The sequence below is a fragment of the Oratosquilla oratoria genome, chromosome 24 (genome assembly GCF_046742065.1).
Source record: "Oratosquilla oratoria isolate Oo_2021 chromosome 24, ASM4674206v1, whole genome shotgun sequence".
Lineage (NCBI taxonomy): Eukaryota > Metazoa > Arthropoda > Malacostraca > Stomatopoda > Squillidae > Oratosquilla > Oratosquilla oratoria.
Genome location: NC_134800.1, coordinates 46871845 through 46891844, shown reverse-complemented (window position 1 = coordinate 46891844; position 20000 = coordinate 46871845). Strand labels below are relative to the sequence as shown.

Genomic DNA, 20000 nt, shown 5'->3' with positions numbered 1-20000 from the left:
GAATTCAAGTGAATGGTCGTGTCAGAAAGGACTAGTGTCCCACACTTTTTTTTTTTTTTTTTTTTATGGCTAGGGCTGTACTCACCTATCCATCCCGAATCTCGTTCGTCGTCGTAATTGATGGAGGAGTCCGCTCGGAGCTGTGAGAGGGTGAGCGACGAGTACGCCGTGATGAACCCGATCGACACCGAAGACAGCGACGCGCAGATGGCGGCCGCGATCTGAGGAAGAAGAAAGAAAGAATGAAAATCACCAATGTATCAGCACTGGATCCCAGTGGGATCCAGTGTCCGTGACTCTCTACTTCGGTGGAATAAAAATCAACTGGCGGCAGGCAACGTGTACGTCAGTGAAGGTACTCAAAGGGTCAGTGGGTGCAGACGATGCGTGGCCGCACTCACCCTTCTCTTCCGGATCTGAGAACCTTGGCTGACACGCAGGCAGCCTCCCAGTCCCCCTTCACCGCGGCGCCGAAGCCAATGCGAAGTCTCAAAGCTTCGGGACTTGGAAGGCACCTAACTGGTTTCTTCCGAGAGGCCGTCTTCATTCGTAGCCGGCAGGACTCTCCTCCACCTCTTTGACCCGATGATATTTGCTTTGCGTACCTCATCTTTGATGTGGATCGAATGCAGAGATAAGATCTTAATCAAGACCTTATTTAGTGCCGAGTCTGTCTCGTCAGCAGAGTGAAATTGTTTGACATTAGCAAATATAACCATGTTTAACCAATATTACCAAATCTAACCTAACCTAATCTAACCTAACAAAATTTTTTGGTCTTGGGAGGATGCAAGCTGGTGCTGAAAGTGACTGCTGAGGACATCAAGGGTGGACTAAAGGAGATCTAACCTGACAAACGCAGGAAGTTAGTATAATGTCTGAGGGAAATGACCCGCGGCACTTTTAAGAGAGTTTTCAACAACAACTTGATAGTATGACCTGGTAGCAGACAAAAAAACGAAAAAAAAAAAAAAAAAAACAGCGGAGTGCGTCCGAACGGAAAAGGTTTAATAGTTTTTTTTTCCGATGGAGACACCACAGCTGAATTAAATCACCTGGTGACAAATTAGAATGTGTTACCTGGCTGGCGACTAAACACCACTTAGCTGAAGGTTGACATTATAGTGAACTGAAAAGGATTGTGAATCTTAAATCAAAGAACGGAGACATGGAGACTACAGAAGAACCCCCGACTCCAAGAAACTCCCAAAGGCTTCACAAGACGCATGAAAACACTCCGGAAGTCTCCTTAGGGCACTTTCGGACACTCGGAGACTCCAGTGGGCATACCTGAGAACTTTCTCCTCGACCATTCAGACCCATTTGGATCTTGTGTCTGCGGTCACCCGCCCCGATAAGATGCAACGCTTCCTCCATTCGGTTATCTTCAGATCTCCGAGAGAAGCCGGCCGACTCGGGTCCGAGGGCGTTTCGGTATGTGTTCTGTCCCTCGGGTTCATTTTCTTTCACCGACCCTCCCTTACAAATGGTGTACGCCTTCGCATGGACTTGTTCCCCGTTCTCTTCTTACCCGGTGCGGTTCATCTGAGGGTATTTTATTTCCCCCATTTTTGTTTTAGGGGGAAGGGATGGGGGGAATCACCGCTTTTTGAAACGAAGAGAACAACATCCCAGTATGCACAGGGCATCTATAAATCCCTTTCAAATGAACGAAACCGCCTGGCATCAGCAATAATAAAAACACACTGAAGAGATGAACAGTTTCAATTTCGTAATATTCCTCACTAGTTTTTGTTGAGTGACGACAGACTATTTCAATCAGCTGAAGGTGGCACAGGAGAATGAGGTGAGGCGCAGTGGGGGGGGGGGCAGAGTTGGAACCAGACGGAGTACCGACCAATGCGTCCCCATTTTGTCCACATACATGTTGTGTTCCAGCAAGAATTAAGCATATAAATGACGTCATAGAATGGAGTGAAGCGCCTCGTGAGGATTTTCTTAGAATAAGAACGCTCCTTGTCGGAATGAAATCGTCTTGAATGTGGTAGCAATAGTGATGACCCAGATGGTGAAGATGGTGGTGATATTAGTGATGGCGGTGGTGATAATGATGACGACGATGGAGTGAGTTAATAAGACGAAGAGAGGAGGAGGATAAATGAAAGAAAAGGACAAGAGAGAGGAAGCAGAGGCGGAGGAGGAGGAGGCGGATGAAGAGGAGGAGGAGGAGGCGGAGGAGAAGGAGAAGGAGAAGGAAGGGGAGACCGCAAAGTTAATTTAGTGGTTGTGCTTGTAGACGTCCTAATGACCCATCCGGAGACTTGGAGGAGACCAGCCTGACGGCTGCCAAGGTGAAAAGGGCGGAGGTGCGTGTGTGTGTGCGTATGTGTGTATGTGCGTGTATGTATGTGTGTGTGTGTGTGTGCGTGCGTGTGTGCGCGTGCCGATAGAACCTCTATGGTCAATTGAATAAGATTGTTTTTTGGTATTCTCCTCAGTTTCATCTCTCTTTATCCCAAAGTATTTATGCAGTCATTATTATTATTATTATTATTAATATTATTATTATCATTATTATTATTATTATTATCATTATTATTATTATTATTATTAATATTATTATTATCATTATTATTATTATTATTATCATTATTATTATTATTATTATTATTATTATTGTTATTATTATTTTTATTATTATTACTATTATTATTATTATTGTTGTTTATCATCATGTTATAATTTATTTTTACGAGACCACAGGCTTCGCCCGTCTTGGCTAAACCGAACTCTAACAACATACAGATGTTAATGCCTTCGGTGCTCTGAACCCCCTGTTTATATTTTACATAACCAGATACGGAAGCCTGGGGTTGGGATGGGGGGGGGGTGAGAAATGGGCTTCTCCCAACGCTCCAGCCAGCGTGGTGAGGGAATTCGCGCGGGAAAATCGCGCGGGAAATCCCTCTCTCCCTCAGCGAGCGAGCGCGTGCTTGTGTTTGTTTCTGTCTGTTTTGGCTTCAAACTTGCATCAGTTCTTTGGGGGTGGTTTCGGGAGGAATTGTCGATCTCCGGGTTTTAGGTGATGTAATACACTTGAACCTGGGTATTTATCTCTCAAAATAACGCAGCAAGTCGCGGTGAAAACAGGAAAAATGTCCTGTAGATCTTTTTGGGATCTCCGAAGCCGCGGCTGGGTTGAGTATTGCGTCAAGACGGGGCTGGTCTGTTAACCCGCGGTATTGCGTCAGCCGCTTCCTGACCGGTTCATTGCCTTTGCCGGGGACCGGGTATCCCTAGCCGACCTGTGGACTCCGATGATAACAGGGATTTCCTCTCCTCACCTAGGATTACAGTCTGATGAATTGGTTCATCTCCAAACTGGTATGTCGTGTGGCATAATATATATGCGGGTGGGCAAAATGCGACGTCAAGATGTATTTATCTACGTCAGAAGCTAATAGCTTGCCCAACGTACTTTGGTAGTGAGAGCAGGTGGCAATCACCGGCACCCACTAGGGATCGAACCAGAGACTTTGTGGTTACGGAACCAGGTTGAAACCTAACACGCCAGAGCAGTACATTTTAGTTGGTACTGGTCTGCTAGAAAGAAAATCTAGAGAGAGCTGCTAAAGGCACATTTCTCTCCAAAGCTTTCATAATAGTTCAGTCTCACGTAGTATCCACCCCTGTGGGTGCCCAGGGGTGGATCCTTGGTAGTAGGGGATTAAGATTGTCTCATTCAAGATTTTTAATTCCTTTGCTACATTAGCGCTACGCACATACACACACACACACACACACACACACACACACACACACACACACACACACACACACACACACACACACACACACACACACACACACACACACACACACACACACACATACACACACATGCATGCATGCATCTGTTTGTCATCTGATCGTCGACGTTGAAGAATACAAAGTGAAAAGTAAACGGACTGGTCTTGTCCGAGAGTTCGCTGGGTTGCTTGCTCGTTCGTCCACCGTTCAATGGAACATCGTGGGACCAGTAACAGAAGTAACAGTAACAGTAACAGAAGTAACAGTAACAGTAACAGAAGGGGCTAGGCGATGGCGGACTGCCGTAGACTAGAGTCTAGACGTCGTGTCAGCGTTTGAAACACAACGGAAACCACCGGAGTCTCAAGGTCACTCGCTGCGGACTCTTACTTCCCGTTACAAAAAGATACTCTCACCGTTGCATACCAGGCGCGTGGCTTAGACTCGCGGGGTTTTGTTCATGTTTGAGCTCTTATTCCCTACCTTCCTCTGACTGTCTCTTTCAGTGTCCTTATATCACGAACGCCATCTCGCGTATACAGGTAGCATCGTGCGCGCGCGCACACACACACACACACACACACACACACACACACACACACACACACACACACACACACACACACAGACATACACACGCACACACACACAACACATACGCTCATGAGCAATGTTCCCTCTAATTTTTTGCCGTGAGTGCGTGCAGAAATTGGCTTGTGTGCAAACTTTGCCTTCTCTGAAAAGTATGTGCGGACCCATGCAAGTCACCATCTGATCATTTAGGCAAATACGTGTGTTTGTATTGCGTTTTACCACCAATCAATTATTGGTTTGACGGTTGGCAAGTTACCATATTTTTAGAGAATTTATAAGTTGATGTTTCGGTGGAGCTTCTTTAATGGATGGTTTTTAATATGATTTGAAAACCCTGTGTGCGCACATTTTTTCTTTATGTGCGCTAGTTGTCAAACATGTGAGCACGCATGCGCATAGCTTAGACGGAATGTTGCTCATGAACCCAGTGGACACAAACCAACCCTCATCACATACACACACTGCTCCCCATCCCCTTGTGTGTGTGTGTGTGTGTGTGTGAGAGAGAGAGAGAGGGAGGGAGAGAGAGGTTACATTATTAACCATAGATCAGGCCATACGGGCTATGTACTTTCATCTGGAAGGGTAATAATTACAGATAATTTGTCCAGCACCTGATGCAGGACCATGTGGAAATCACACACACACACACACACACACACACACACACACACACACACACACACACACACACACACACACACACACACACACACACACACACACGCACATACACACACACACACACAAACACATACACACACACGCATACAACTAGATAAACACACACACATACACACGCACACAAACACACCTGCCACTCGATATCCAATGTTCACAAGTGTTCACTAGGCTCATGTACAGGGTGATGCAACATCTACACGCACCAAGAGGAGGATGGCCGTTACCGGATACACCAGCTTTGGTATTCTGTAAACTCAAATTGGCGGGTCAGCGGTGGATTTGGACCCGGGCCCACGTGGTGAGTTCGAAACAAGCGCGCCATGTTGCGACTGGCGTTTCAGATCTCCCTGTGTGTGCGATGCTCGGTGTCGTTGCTGTTCAAACTCCTCATTGGTTCACCTGATGTCCCCGGTACTTGAAGTTATTATGCCACTCTTACGACAAGAAAACCCGTCGTGAAAACGACGGAGGCCCAAACAACTTTCTCTCTTAATTTGATTTCTTTTTCTCTTTTTCGGAACTTTAGGCTGTGCCCGTGTGGCTCTACACTTTGCTTCTTCTTGTTTTACCACGTAAGTAATTGGTTTCAACATGGAACTCGATTTAGTTTGTGAAAATAAGCTCTACGTTAGTGAAAGGTCACTGAATTTAGCTCCAGCCCCTGACCAGCCTCTCCCCTCGACTCCTTTGACCCAAGTGCCTCCTGGTGTACGCCACTCACCATCATATCTCATTTGATCTATTCACTTATTTGTCTTTATGATCGCTGGCCGAGCGGGTTAGAGCGTCGCTACTTGCGGCGGAGGTCGAGGCGACGGTAGTTCGAGTTTGCCGCAAGCGAGTTGGACCAAGGGCATGGTTCTTTCAATTCCACGTTACAAAGTTCTCTGTAAGGGGCACCGTCCTAGCCTCCTGATAGAGGGAGTTCAATACGTTCGACCGAATCGATCAATCATCTATTTGTCTATCTACTTATTTATTAACCAAGCGTAATTACTCAAGGATATGAACTATACTGTACGTAGAATATTCATTTGCACCAGCCTCGGGTCCGATCTTCACTATAATTAGCATTCCAGAGATATCTTAAGCATACTTAGTACTCCAAAAATATCTTAAGTACGATTGGCTCGTACCTTGATGATAGGAAGCAGAAAATGCATTTCAGAGGCCTGTTGCTATCTGACTTCTTGTTTTTGTCTTGCGAGCCAGAGTTGCAATGCATTTCTCAGACTCCGTCGCCTTTCCCGCTTACCCTAAATGATTAGATAACGTCGGTACTTGGAGCCTTGTTTGGGGAAAAACAGGAAAAATGGTTTACGTTCCATTATCGTGGCGCTTATCTGTTGTTTAGTTCATCTGTGTTATAAATATAAATTGTATTCCTAGAGCGTCATTCTTCGTTTTATTACGCTTCCATTGTCGTTTCAGTTCGGAGATTTTTTCTTTTCCAACAAAGGGAGACTTCTCGCTCTCTTCAGAGAAGTGTATCTCGCCTCTTCAGCCCTGTTCACACTAGCGGTTTGAACCGCGGCGGTTCAGTTACAGTGCAAGTTAGTGGAAGCGTTTACACACAACCGCAATGTTTTTCCTTGACTATACGCTCCCGCCGCGGTTTCCGCGCGGTTCAAACCGCTAGTGTGAACAGGCCCTTCGTCTTCGTAAAGTGCCGAGAAACATATTCTTGTAAACCTGTCGTCAGATATTTTTTTTTTTTTTTTTTTTTTTTTTTTTTTTTTTTTTTTTTTTTTTTTTTTTTTTTTGTGGTTAACAAGAAACCTCATCATGGGAGTTCGGCGCGGACCGGCCGGTACCTTGATTCTTTCTACAGTCATGGCGGCTCGCTCGCTAGGATGACGCAAGACACACCAGGCCGGCGTCACACAACCTCGTGGCGCAGTGGTTAGAGTTCCCGCCTGCCACTACGGCGGTCCGGGTTCGAATCCCGCCCAGGGCTGAAATAATTTCAGTATCGCTGCACTGCGGGTTGTTACTCCAACTCTCGTGGGCGGGGAGTTGGGTGTGTGTGTGCGTGTAAGGTCACAGTATTACCCATAGATCAGTCATATAGAAGCTCTGAGTTCTCATCCGGGAGGTTAATAACTGTCGATCACGAGTCCGACACGTGATCCAAGACCATGGTGAATCACATGGACGCTTCGGTGCTTGTTGTGCTTCAGATGCAGTGGCGGATCCAGGATCAAAACATGGAGGGGGGATTAGCTTGAATTTTGTAAATACAGATTAAATATAGACGATGCTTTTAAAGAGATGTACTCTAGTAAGAACACGATGATTTCGAATATAGATTGGACTATATGTTCTCGCTTTAGTTTTTTCAGAATATTGGGCAAAATTAATACTTGATATGACATTTTAAAGATTTACCCTCAATGGCGTGATGAATATACTTCTGCCAATATGATACTACTTTCTGTTATGAACCGGTGTTATGGTGACATGTTCCTCGACTTCTGCAATGTGGTCATGAAAGAACAAATTTGGGGGTGGAGGGGTTTCAGCCCTCTCAGCATCCCCTTCTCTGGATCCACCACTGCTCCGACGTTAATGGTCATGACCCTTGCCTACCGAAATGTACTGGCCACTGTTGTGTCACCACGGTGGACAAGGGACCTTCGAGACTCCTAATCGCTGAAGCACAATAGACAATACTTTATCTCGAGGTTGACAAACAAAGTTCTATTCTTGTAACAGCGGTTCTTGTTGTTGCTTTTGCTGCTTTGGGCTTGGATGAAACATTCCTGCGTTGACAAATGTTGTGATGTCGCCTTGTCAATGTGGAGACCCGAGTTCGAGCCCTGATTGCGCAAACCAAAGCGGCGGGGAGCCGAGCCGTGGGCTTTATCTTTATCTTTTATCTTTTTATATTTTTATCATTATATCTTTATTATTATATTATCATCAAATCGTTATCTATTATCATTTCTGTATTTCTCTCTTCTATCACTTTACCTTTCAGGAACAAGAAACGACATCTTTAGGAGGTCTTGCGTCATGCGCCCTGATTCCGGTAGTTTCCCCCTCAACTGAATCGGGGTTGCAGATGACACTAGCAACTGAATATGTCTATATCTATCTGCGGAAAAACCACCAAGGAAAAAGATAAACTGATGACCAAGCGCTTTCGTCTATTCAGACATCCTCAGGGTACCCTGAGGATGTCTGAATAGACGACAGCGCTTGGTTATCAGTTTATCTTTTTCCTTGGTGATTTTTTCCGCATATTTAGAATCACGAGTTTATGTGATTTCTCATGCATATATATATATATATATATATATATATGTACCAAGAGGTTTTTCCCCTTTATAAGGGAGGTAGCCAAGTCAGAGGCACGTACCTACTCCCACCCATTCCACTCCCATCCACCACCTGTTCCACCTCTCCCCTCTCAGTTCCACATGGAGTACTGAATATGTATTTGGTGGATAATGGAAGTCGTGGATAAATGGTCCATGGAAGGACACTTAATAGTTGGACTTTTTTTTTTCTTCCTTCAGCCAAATATAACTAAACAAATGAACAAGTTGACAAATTAATAACATGAATAAATGATGAGTACGCAAATGAACAGACGAAGAGATAGGTGAATAAGTGAATAAGATAAGAAATAAAATAAAAAGGAACTTGTTTGAGTAAAAAAAATAGTTGCGTCACCATGTTCTTAATGATGCTAACTCGATTATCCAGGTTAGGCGTGGGGGTGTGGGTTTAGGGGGTTAGGGGTGAAGGGGGTTAGGGGGTGGAATGACGCGCCAACAGCTTGTCAACGATGATTTTTTTTATACAAAACTTTACATCGATTTGTTTGAGTTTAAACCGACTAATGTTTTTCAATAATAAATGTGTTTTGTTAGCACATAAGAAAAATGCCAGGTAGCTCGTCATAATTACATATTTAACCTGTCATTCGGTGGAATTTTGATCCCGGGTGCAATTTAATAATTTTTGTCACGACTGAGGGATGCACTCAAACAAGAACAAGAAAACCTTGAGAACAGGTACTCCTGAACTAAAGTGGCGCCATCTACTTTACGATCCGACGTCACTATGACCTCATCATGACGCAATACTCCGTCTTCCTGGTCTCGTACACGCAACGTGATACTCGGCTACATCACGAGGACCTCGTCAAGTGATTTACGATCCTACGTTCGGCGAGTGCCCTATGGTCACCTGATGGCTCCTACGGACCGCTGTAGAAGTCTTGGCTGTCAGATGGGTGTTTCTGTGACATAAATTTTTTTTTCCTCTCGTGTGTTACTTCAATGTGTGACATCACAGTTTGTGGCATTGTTTAACAAATGGCGTCATATTGCGTTATCGATAACCATTCTGGGTGTAGGTACATAGCACGAGAGCGAGACGTTTATAAGCTGCGAGAATATTGAAGGAAACTGTGGAGAAAAAATTTAGGTATTGGTGTCGATCCTCTTTCAATAAGATGTAATGTAATATTTGTTTGAGGAGGAAGGTGAGAATGTGGAGGGTTATTGTGAGGAATGTAGGTAGGGCGTTCAACTAAAATGCGTGGTACTGTAAAATGGGACTGTGAAACACCAAGGGCAGATAGGGGTCTGTCAATAGTCATGAGAATAATATATGTGTGACGACACCATTTTGTTTCTAGAGCGTCAGTGCTGTCTCAAGGCGTCGGTTACACTGGTGGAAAGAGATCCATGGCCAAACGATAGATTTGATCATTTATAGATGATTTGTCTCTTAAAATGTTTTGCTACATGATTTGTAGTGTAGAGAGGAGGGTGTAGTAGAATAACATGTAGACAGAGGGTTAAAGCACCGATAAGAGGTCAGTGCTGCATCCCGAGCTGCTTTGTCCGCGCGTTCGTTGCCGGGAATGCAGGCACGATATGGCACCCAGCAAAAGGAGACTTGGATGATCCACGAGTGGAATTTGTGGGGTAATGGGTGGAGGGAATGGAGAATTGAAAGAATTTTCGGGGAGTTGCGTAGATCAGAGATGATTATGAAGGATGAGAGGGAGATGGGGGTTGAAAATAAGGTGTAAGGGATTGAGAACAGCAAAGATTAAAGCAAATGGGAAGGTGGTGACGGACCTGATCTACGTGCCCATGCGAGACACTGTTGCTTAACCCACTCCGCGGTCAAACCAGAAGCTGCCTGTTGATGACAGGGGATGAGAGGGTAATTGGAAAGAAACACTTGCCAAATGATGACAGCTAAGCAGAAGGAGTGCAGGGGGTGGGGGAAGCCCCAAGGGGCCTGGGTAGGTGTTGTGACTTGATCTTTATTGTGGTTAGCAAATCTGCCATCCACATGCAGAATGATCGCGAACAGTGCTGATGCTTCTGTTGGATTCTTGGACGGTTGAGGGGGAAAAAGGAGTGGAAAGTAAATGGAGATGGGTATCGGGGAGCTCTTGATGCGAGATATTTTGGTGATGTCTAGGAACGGTGGACGTACAGAAGGTGTACTCGTTCTCTGCGTGTTAGGTCTTGACTAAGCTACTGCAGAAAACACCTGTGCTGAGGCAGAGACCAAGAGAGCGTACAGAGTCTGCGATTGAGACAGAGGAGGAAACTTGTCATTCGTAATAAATTTTGATTCATACGAGGGTTTGGTAGTTTCTACAGGGTCGCCTGTCGGCTCCCCAGTTTGTGTGGGGGCAGTAATTTGATAAAGTCACGGGTTCGAGGATAGAAATTTTTAGTTTTTCTAGGCGAGGGATCCAAGAAAAGCAAAAGTCGAAGATTAAGCTTAGAAATGGAATCTGTTCAACAATAGGTGTGAGAGTGTTGGTTAGATGTACTGATGTTTTGATAGCGTCGTCGTCTGCAGAAATATATAATGTCTGAGGAAAGCTACAATGTTCGGCGAGTATGCTAGCAGTATTCTCCTAGGGAATATGCTTTGCTACATCGTCGATGGTTAGAGGAAAGCTACAATGTTCTGCGAGTAAGCTAGCAGTATTCTCCTAGGGAATATGCTTTGCTACATCGTCGATCGTTAAAGAGAATACGCCATAGAGAGGGAAGTCGGTCATTTTCCGGTGTGGAGGTGATTCGAACAAGTGGTACTTAAGGCCTTTGCCGAGCATGCTAACCACTGGACCACTTCCCTCTTGCTCGGACTGGTTTTCCTTCTTTCCTTCAGATCCTCCCACCCCAGCCATTGTCCCAACTCCTCCTCCTCCTCCTTCTCCAGTTACTTACCTGTTTGGTCACACTCCAAGCATGACCCTTGCGAGGCTTGTCATCGAGGCTTGGTGGAGGCTTCGAGATGGACCCGGATTTGACGATTCGAGGCTGGAGCGACCTGGACTGGTAGTCCGTCAGAAGCTCGACAGCTTCTCCGGGAACCTCGCTGTTCCCGTTTCCCCTCAGGTCCATTTCAAACAATTTCTTTGACGGGGTCCGCAGGGGGGACTTGAAAATGCCCGGGACAGGACCTGAGATCTTCTTCAGCACGTAAGGTCGTTGACCCGTTCGTTCTTATCGAGAAAATGTTCCTTACGGGTTTCTTCTTCCCCCCTTCTAATCTTTCGACGCGTTCACCAAGTTCAATGGTCCAGGTCTCGATAACAACACATGCGTTCAATGGCGAAGAAGTATCGAATACTCTTCTCTCTAATCTGCTTCGATGAGATTGTTCTCCTCTCCGCTTAAATGATTGCAAACTAGTCTTCTCAGATTTGTGGTAGCCTACTACGAGTGAGTTGCTTACAAACGAGCAAAAGTTTTCCGCTGAGTTAGTGCAATAGTCTCTAGACAATGTCCAACTTGCTGCCGAACAATCGCGCACGCGCGCGCGTGAATTAGCACAACACAACGCCCGGGTTCCGAAAGAGCGGGGAAAAGGGGGTGGGGGGCAACTGATAAATATAACAAAACGTGTCTGAATAGGGGTTGCCCGCTAGCCCCACACGACGTAACACACGCACTCTTTCTCTCTCTCTCTCTCGTTCCCTCTCTCTCTTGCTCTCGTCCGGACGTCGTGAGCTGTGGCGGCGAACTGAACTCAGGAGTCGAGACTGATGGAGTCCACTCCCACCCTCCTCCTCCCTCCCTCCCTTCCTCCCTCCCAACTCCCTTTTTACCCTTCCCACAGTAGATCTCCTCAAACTACAGCGCTTCAGTTGGCCCAATCCTCCCTACCTCCCTCCCTCCCTCCCCTCCTCTCTCTCATTTCCTTCTTCTAGTATTCCCATTCTCCATCTCTCCATCTCTCCTTCGCCCATTTTCGCATTGAGCACCCGATTCTTATCTAGTCCATATTTCGAGCACTTTAGTAACACCCCTACGGACCAGAGCCTCACGGCAACCTTTTATTACTGAAGATGAAAAAAATATTTATTTTTATTTTTATTTATTGATCTATTTATTTATTTATTTATTTATTTATTTATTTATTTTTGCGGCTCCTGAAGACTCCTTGACCGCTTCTCAAGCCTCCACCATGTCGGAAGGATATTGTTCCTAGCAGGGATAGAGGCGTTTGTTTTAGCCGACGAAATGATGAATACCTATGATGCTGCGTGGCACTCTCCAAGTGAGTATAGTGGTTCGAATGATTCTCCCCCCCCTCTCTCTCTTTCTTTCTCTCTCTGTCTCTCTTTTCTCTCCTTTTCTCTTTCTCTTTTTCTCTTTCTCTTTTTCTATTTCTCTCCTCACTTTCCCTCTCCCCCTCTCTCTCTCCCTCTCTCTTCTCTCTTTTCTCTCTCTCTCTTTCTCTCTCTCTCTCTCTCACTCACACACACACACACACACACACACACACACACACACACACACACACACACACACACACACACACACACACACACACACACACACACACACACTAAACACACACACACACACACACACACACACACACACACACACACACACACACACACACACACACACACACACACACACACACACACACACACACACACACACACACACACACACACACACACACACCTTTTCCTTTACATCTGTCTGCTGCTGACAAACTATTTCATTCATCGTAGGATCTGAGTGAAGGGAGGTGGGCGTGTGGTGGTGGTAGGGTGTGCAGAGGTGGGAGTGTTTTTTGTGGGAGGTGGGGGTGTTTTTTGTGGGCGTTTAATGTGGGCGTGTGATATGTGGGTGTGGGTTGTTGGGATGTGTTAACTCCTCTAAAAGGGCCACCTTCTGTCTCGGGCGTCAATTTACCCATTTCATCATCATTATCATACTTGCCGCCTCCGGATCGTTGTCGTTAACCTCGTTAACCACCCCTTCCCCCCTTCCCCCTTCTCCCCTTCTCCCTTCTCCCCTTCCCCCTTCCCCCATCCCTTTCCCCCATCCCCTTCCCCCATCCCCTTCCCCCTTCCCCCTTGTTCTGTTCCCCTGTCTCCCCTTCCCCCTTCTCCCCTCCCCCTTCTCCCCTTCCCTCCCATCCCCTTCCCCCATCCCCTTCCCCCTTCCCCCTTCTTCCCTTCCCCTTTCTCTCCCCTTCCCTTCTCTTTTTTTCCCCTCACCCTTCTCCCCCTTCTCCCCCTTCCCTTCTCCCCTCCCCTTACCCCTTCCACCTTCTCCCTTTCCCCCATTCTCCTCTTCCCTATGGACTCCTTACCCCACTCCCGATCCCAGATCGAGTCCCATTGGGTCTGACAGAGGGATGGGATGGCGGGACTAGTTTTTGTCCAAATTTACCGGAAGTGTTCTTCATGGCATACAACCCCCCCCCCCACCTCCACCACGACCCAGACGTTCTGTGATGTCGGACCCGGACCAAGGACCGGAGGGTAAAGAACCCCCCCCCCCCCGCCTCCTTCACAGATTTTGTAGACTTCGATCTTCGTTCTTTGTTATTTAGTGACAGCCACTTCCCATCTTACTGGGGCTTGCTCGTTGGGATGTTACTTAGCTCTGGATGGGTACAGTGATACGAGCAGTGATACGAGCAGTGATACGTACAGTGATACGAGCACGCACACACACACACACACACACACACACACACACACACACACACACACACACACACACACACACACGCACACGCACACGACCTTGTAACAAGAGATGATTCTTGTCTCGCCAATACAAAAATTGGCCCCAGTAACTATGGACAGAAACTACCTCTCCACCTCCTTTCCTCCTACTCCTCCTCCTCCTCACCTCCTCCTCCTCCTGCTGCTCCTCCTCCTCTTCCTCCTCCTCCTTTTTCTCCTCTTCCTCACCCTCTTCTTCCTCCTTTTCCTTTTCCTCCTCTTCCTCCTCCTCCTCCTTCTTTTTTTCCTTCGCCTCCTCTTCCTTTTCCTTTTCCTCCTTTTTTCCTTCGACTCCTCTTCCTCCTTCTTTTCCTTCTATATTTTTTCCTTCTCCTCCTCTTCCTCTTTTCTATCTAGATTCTTTTCTTCTTTTCTTCTTTTTTCCTCCTCCTCCTCCTTTCTATCCGGCTCCTTTTCTTCCTGCCTCCTCTCTTCCTCCTCCACCTCCTCCTCCCTCTTTCTATACGGCTCCTTTTCTTCCTTCTTCCTGCTCCTCCTCCGCCCTCCTTCTTCTCTTCCTCATTCTTTTCCACCTATAACGCGTCTCTCTCTCTCTCTCTCTCTCTCTCTCTCTCTCTCTCTCTCTCTCTCTCTCTCTCTCTCTCTCTCTCTCTCTCTCTCTCTCTCTCTCTCCTCACTCCCCTCACTCCCCTCTCTCTCCTCACTCCCCTCTCTCTCCTCACTCCCCTCTCTCTCTCTCCTCATTCCTCCCCTATCTATCTATCTCTCTGTCTGTTTCTTTATTTTGTCTTTTATATTTTCTTTATTTTCTTTTATTTGTCTCCCATATCCTTTTTCTTTACTCTTTCTTCTTTTCTTCGTATGTATATATATTTTTTTATTCTTTTCTCCTACACTATCTTTCTCTCTTTGTATCTCTTTTTTCTCTTTTTACTACTCTTCATCCTCTATCTATTATCCTATCCCCTCTCCTCTCTTCTCTTTTATGCTTGTTTCTCAAATTCCTCTCTTTCTCAAATTCCTTTTCCTTCTTTTCTTCTTCTTCTTCTTCTTCTTCTTCTTCTTCTTCTTCTTTATTTTCTTCTTCTACATTCTATTGTTTTGTTATCGTTTCATTTTTTTCTTTTGCTTATATTTTCTTTCATCTCCACAATCATCTCCTCTTCCTCCTCCTCTTCCTCCTCCTCCTCCTCCCCTCTTGGTTCTCCGTCTTCTACTCAGTCTCCTCCTTTCCTCGCAATCTCTTCCTCCTCTCACTCCTCCTCCTCCTCTTTTTCTTCTTCTTTTCTTCCGCATAATCCCCCAACAGTGCCCCTTTTTCCTCCTCCTCTCCCTCCTCCTCCTCCTCTTCCTCCTCCTCCTCCACGCCCACCTCTCGTTCCTCTCTGATCGTATCTCTTTTCTTTTCTCTTCGTTCTCTTCTTGTTCGTCTTCGTCCGTCTTTTCGTTCAGGTCTGGTTGCCCCTTGCTTTATCATTTGCTGTTTCTTCTCCTTCAATTGCGAGTCTTTTTTGCCTTTACACTTCCTTCTCCTTCCATCTTTCCTTCCTTCCTTCCTTCCTTCCCTTCTGTCCTCGTGGCTCTTTTCCCTCTTCTTCCTCTTTTCCTCCTCTCTATTTCTGTCTACTTATTTCCCTCTCGTCTTTTCATTTTTTTCCTCTTTTTTTTTCTTTGTTTTGTTTTTCTTCGTGTTTTCTTTACATCCCGATTTTTTGCTTCTTTGATCATTGTTTTTTTTCCTCCTTCCTATTTTTCTTTCTTCAGACTTTTGTTTCCCATTTTCTTCCTCCTCCGACCTTTATTTCCTCTCTTGTCCTCTTTTCCACTCCTCTTTTCCATTCCTCTTTTCCTCAATTTTTTTCTTCTTTTCATCTTCCAATTTCGTTTTCTTTCTATCTTCCACTTTTGCTCTTTCCCTCTCATCTTCCTCTTTGTCCTTCTCCCCTTCTCCTTTTCTTTCTATCTTCTATTCTTACTTCTCTCGCTCCTCCTTCTCCTCCTCTCATTTTTCTTGTGTCTTTTACGTAAAAATAATATACATATTTTTTTTACTTCTTGAAACCCAACTTCATCTTTCGAGACTACTTTTTTTGTTGTTGCAAATTTTAGACAATTGCCATCTGGTGTTTCCCTCCTCCCCCTCCCCCTACCCCCTTTCCCCCCTACCTCCTCTCTCCTCCTCTCCCCATCCCCCTCTTCCTCTCTCTCCTCCCTCTCTCTCTCCCTCCCTCTCTCCCTCCCCTACCCCTTCTCCCCTCCCCCTCCCTCCTCTCTCCTCCTCTCCCTATCCTCCTCTTCCTCTCTCTCCTCCCTCTCTCCTTCCCCTGCCCCTTCTCCCCTCCCCCTCCCCCTTTCCCTCTCCCCTCCCTCCTCTCACCTCCTCTCCCTCCTCTCCCACCCTCTCCCCCTCTCCCCCTCCCCCCTATCACCACCATTTGTTGACGCACCATTACCACCAATTAAGCCCCCGAAACAAGCACTGTGCCACTTCCCCCCCTCCCCCTCCTCCCTTCGGGGAGGCAAGCAGTACCAAAACTAAATCTGTGAAGGGTGCCACCAAAGAGAAGACTACCCCTCCTCCTCCTCCTCCTCCTCCTCCTCTTCCTCCTCCTCTTCCTCCTCTTCCTCCTCCCCTTCCTCCTCTTTCTCCTCGTTATTGTCCTGAATAAAAGCGTATGACGTTAGGACATTATTTTTTTTATTTCAGCCGTGAAAAGTTGTCCTTAACTCTCTCTCTTCATTATCATTGTTTGTATGATTACAATGATAATCATCATATACGTTGTTGTTGTCATTATCATCATCATCTCTCTTGTCATGACGTCGACGGCGATGACCTAAATGAGGACAACAAGGACACTGATGATGGTGATGATAACAAGAACAACTAGGAAAACAAATTGTTGCCCAATACTTTACTTGCATGATCATATATCAGCCAGTGCAATGACCTCTCCTGCATCCTTGTATGGAATCCTCATCAGCGCCAGATGCAATCCCCCCTCCCCCCTTCCCCCATCACACTCCTGCCCTTTGGACAAACCTTGACCGCTTATGAGGCAAACCTCAAAGAAGTAGAAGAAGAAGAAGAAAGAAAAAAAAAATGGAGGGTGAGGGGGTATAAAGGGCGAGGTAACTCGAAGAAAAAGTGAACTACTACACGGAACAGAACCAAGGTTGTGGCTTTAGCGATGAATGATCTTTGTAGATCCTGGCGATTGGGCTTTGCCCTAAATCCCATAGTCCATCCATCCATCCATCTATTCAAGGTTATGGCCACATTCGCCCCTCCCCAACCCCCAACGAAGCCCCACATTTTTCATCTCCTAGCACGCTCAGGCATGGATGCTTCATGTCCTGAATCAATTCGTCTGCCAGGAAGCGAGAGCAAGTTCGACTGTGGCCTAACGTTAATGGATTCAAGGAGTTAAATGACACAGCTTCAAGACTTCCTTGCTCCCTTCCCTCCTTCCCCAGAGTCTGGAGCTCTGGATACTTGTGAATGTTTCCCGTTCCTCCTCAGTTTTGTTGGCGTTTATGAATCGCCCCTTGCTGGAATGTGTCCTCTTACTTATGTCACGTCTGTTGCCCAATGGATTGTTTCATATCAACAACATACCAAAGAAAGTTCAGACAGGTCATTGTGTCAACATCAGAACTACGAGACAAGACATAACAAGACAAGGCAAGACAAGAAAGAAGAAGACTGCAAGAGACCATAAGGCCAACATTAAGCAGTTCCATGTCCATTACCACCTGTCACCCCATCCATAAAGTTGTCTAAGCTTTTCTTAAAACAACCGATAGTTTCTGCGGTCACTACATCATGGTTACTAAGTCTGTTCCATTCGTTGACCACTCTACTGGTAAACCAGCTCTTGCCCATATTCTTCTTAAATCTAAATTTGACTAATTTAAATCCATTACTGCGAGTCCTGCCCTGTTGTCTTAATATGATGACCTTGTTTGCGTCACCCTTTCCATAACTCGGTGTTATTTCGTCAATTTTTGTTCCCATTGTGATGCGTCCCCATCACATCAACATATCTCGATAAGGTTCGTCTCGACTAAAAGGGTTATCACACTGAGCTATTTTTCCTTCAACCTCCGATTTGTCGGCGATACCAACTACCTCCAGGACGTTTACCGTTGCAAAATCACTATGGTAAACTATTTGCTCCAACTGTCGGAGGAAAACAGTCCAGTGTGATAACGCCATTGGTGTCGAACGTGGTTGATGGTAAGATACTCGTATTCACGTTTACATGTGCAATTTTTGATGTTCTTGTCCTGTGTACAGCTGATATTTGTTCGCTTTTTCGGTAAAATTGATTTAATTTGTGTTTTAAAAACCTGTGTGTGTGTGTGTGTGTGTGTGTGTGTGTATTTGTGTGTGTTTGTGTGTGTGTATGTGTGTGACAGATAAAGACACTCTGCCTTCCCCTTAACTCATTTTCATATAATATTATATATTCTTATGTCTCCACCAATACGCACGTCACAGTCGAGCGTCGATGTCATAAAAATGACGTCACCCTATAAGGTGACGTCATCACGGGGAAACATAAACGGAGATGACGACAACAGCGACGACGTTGATGATGGCGACAAAATCCTAACGAGAAAAGGTCAAGACGGCATCCTTAAACTTCTGAGAGAGAGAGAGAGTGAGGGGGGGAAGGAGTCTGAGTGAGTTGGAGAGAGAGAGAGAGAGAAGGGGGGAGAGAGAGGGAGGTGGGAGGGAAAGGAGGGCAAGGGGGAAAAGGAAGGAAGGAAGGAAGGAAGGACCGAAGGAAGGAAGGAAGGAAACGATGGCCAAAAGTGGCGACTTGCAAGATGGGCAATAGAGGCCCATAAGTTCTTCGAGCCAGGCCAGCAACCACCTCGAGGCGTCGGCGACGGCGGGAGCCAGCCAGCAGTCTGTTGCTGCTGCGCATGCGCACCTGCTTGTTTACGTTTTGGGCGAAGCGCTCCATTGGCTTCGGAGATTTCTGTTGTCGCCAGCCGTTGAGTTCGTTTCAGGTGAATGAAGTCGTCTTGCGATGGCCAGAATAGAATCATCAAAGACCGCCATGATGCCGATAGGACTTGCAATGTGTTCGTCAAGCGATTTTATTCATCTGCGGAGACTCCCCGGCGTGTCTCAATGAACTTCAAGCTCCCCCTCCTCCCTTCTGGTGACAGCTCTTAGTGACTCAGGCTCACCGAACTCATAGGGTCAAGGTGGCGCCATCGTCCACGTCTATGGGGCATCTGGCACCTACACATGAGCGGGGCACGAAAGCTACCGAACCATCACAGCTCCCTGACCGGTGTTGCATTAGATCAGAGTTTTCAAAGCGTGTGTGTGCATGCGTGTGTATGCATGCGTGCGTGCGTGTGTGTGTGTGTGTGTGTGTGTGTGTGTGTGTGTGTGTGTGTGTGTGTGTAAGAGAGAGAGTTAGAGATCCATACAAGCTCATACACATACATAGATACATACATACGTACATATACAGATACATACATTACATACATACACAAATACATACATACATACATACATACATACATACATATTTATATATATATATATATATATATATATATATATATATACATACATATATACGTACATAGTCAAACATACACGGAGACAGGGAACTGTGTTATAGTGATTTCCAGAACTGGTTTGTTGCTGTGGGAGGTGGGAGGGATTGGGTCACGGATTCATCGAAGTCATTTGTCGCAGCCAGAAAGGCTTGAGAGCTCCTGACTGGTCGTGGGTCTTCGTTTCAATTCTCTCACTCGGACACTCTAATGTTTACGTGGTGGGACTGGACCATATAACCTTTCCTATCCCACCATCTCTATCCCACCATCCCCATCCCCCATCCCCCACTCACCAACCCCACCCCCCATCCCCCCGTACTCCATTCCCACTCCCCACTCCTCACTCCCCCACTTCCCATCCCCTATCCCC

The 20000-nt window shown here is 46.1% G+C and overlaps 1 protein-coding gene across 2 annotated transcripts in view; it reads right to left on the bottom strand.

The window, feature by feature from the left end:
* Window positions 1-20000, bottom strand: part of LOC143038609 (facilitated trehalose transporter Tret1-2 homolog) — a 156135-nt gene that overhangs the window by 40726 nt on the left and 95409 nt on the right. Inside the window, exons 1-2 of one of the 2 annotated variants that reach the window (XM_076208050.1) lie at window positions 11265-12069; window positions 86-221 (exon numbers count right to left, since the gene is read on the bottom strand). In XM_076208050.1, the coding sequence (XP_076064165.1) occupies window positions 86-221; window positions 11265-11441 (313 nt within the window). In that variant the 5' untranslated portion in view covers window positions 11442-12069. Of the gene's footprint in view, window positions 1-85; window positions 222-11264; window positions 12070-20000 lie in introns of those variants that run through there. The other variant, XM_076208051.1, reaches the window with a different exon arrangement.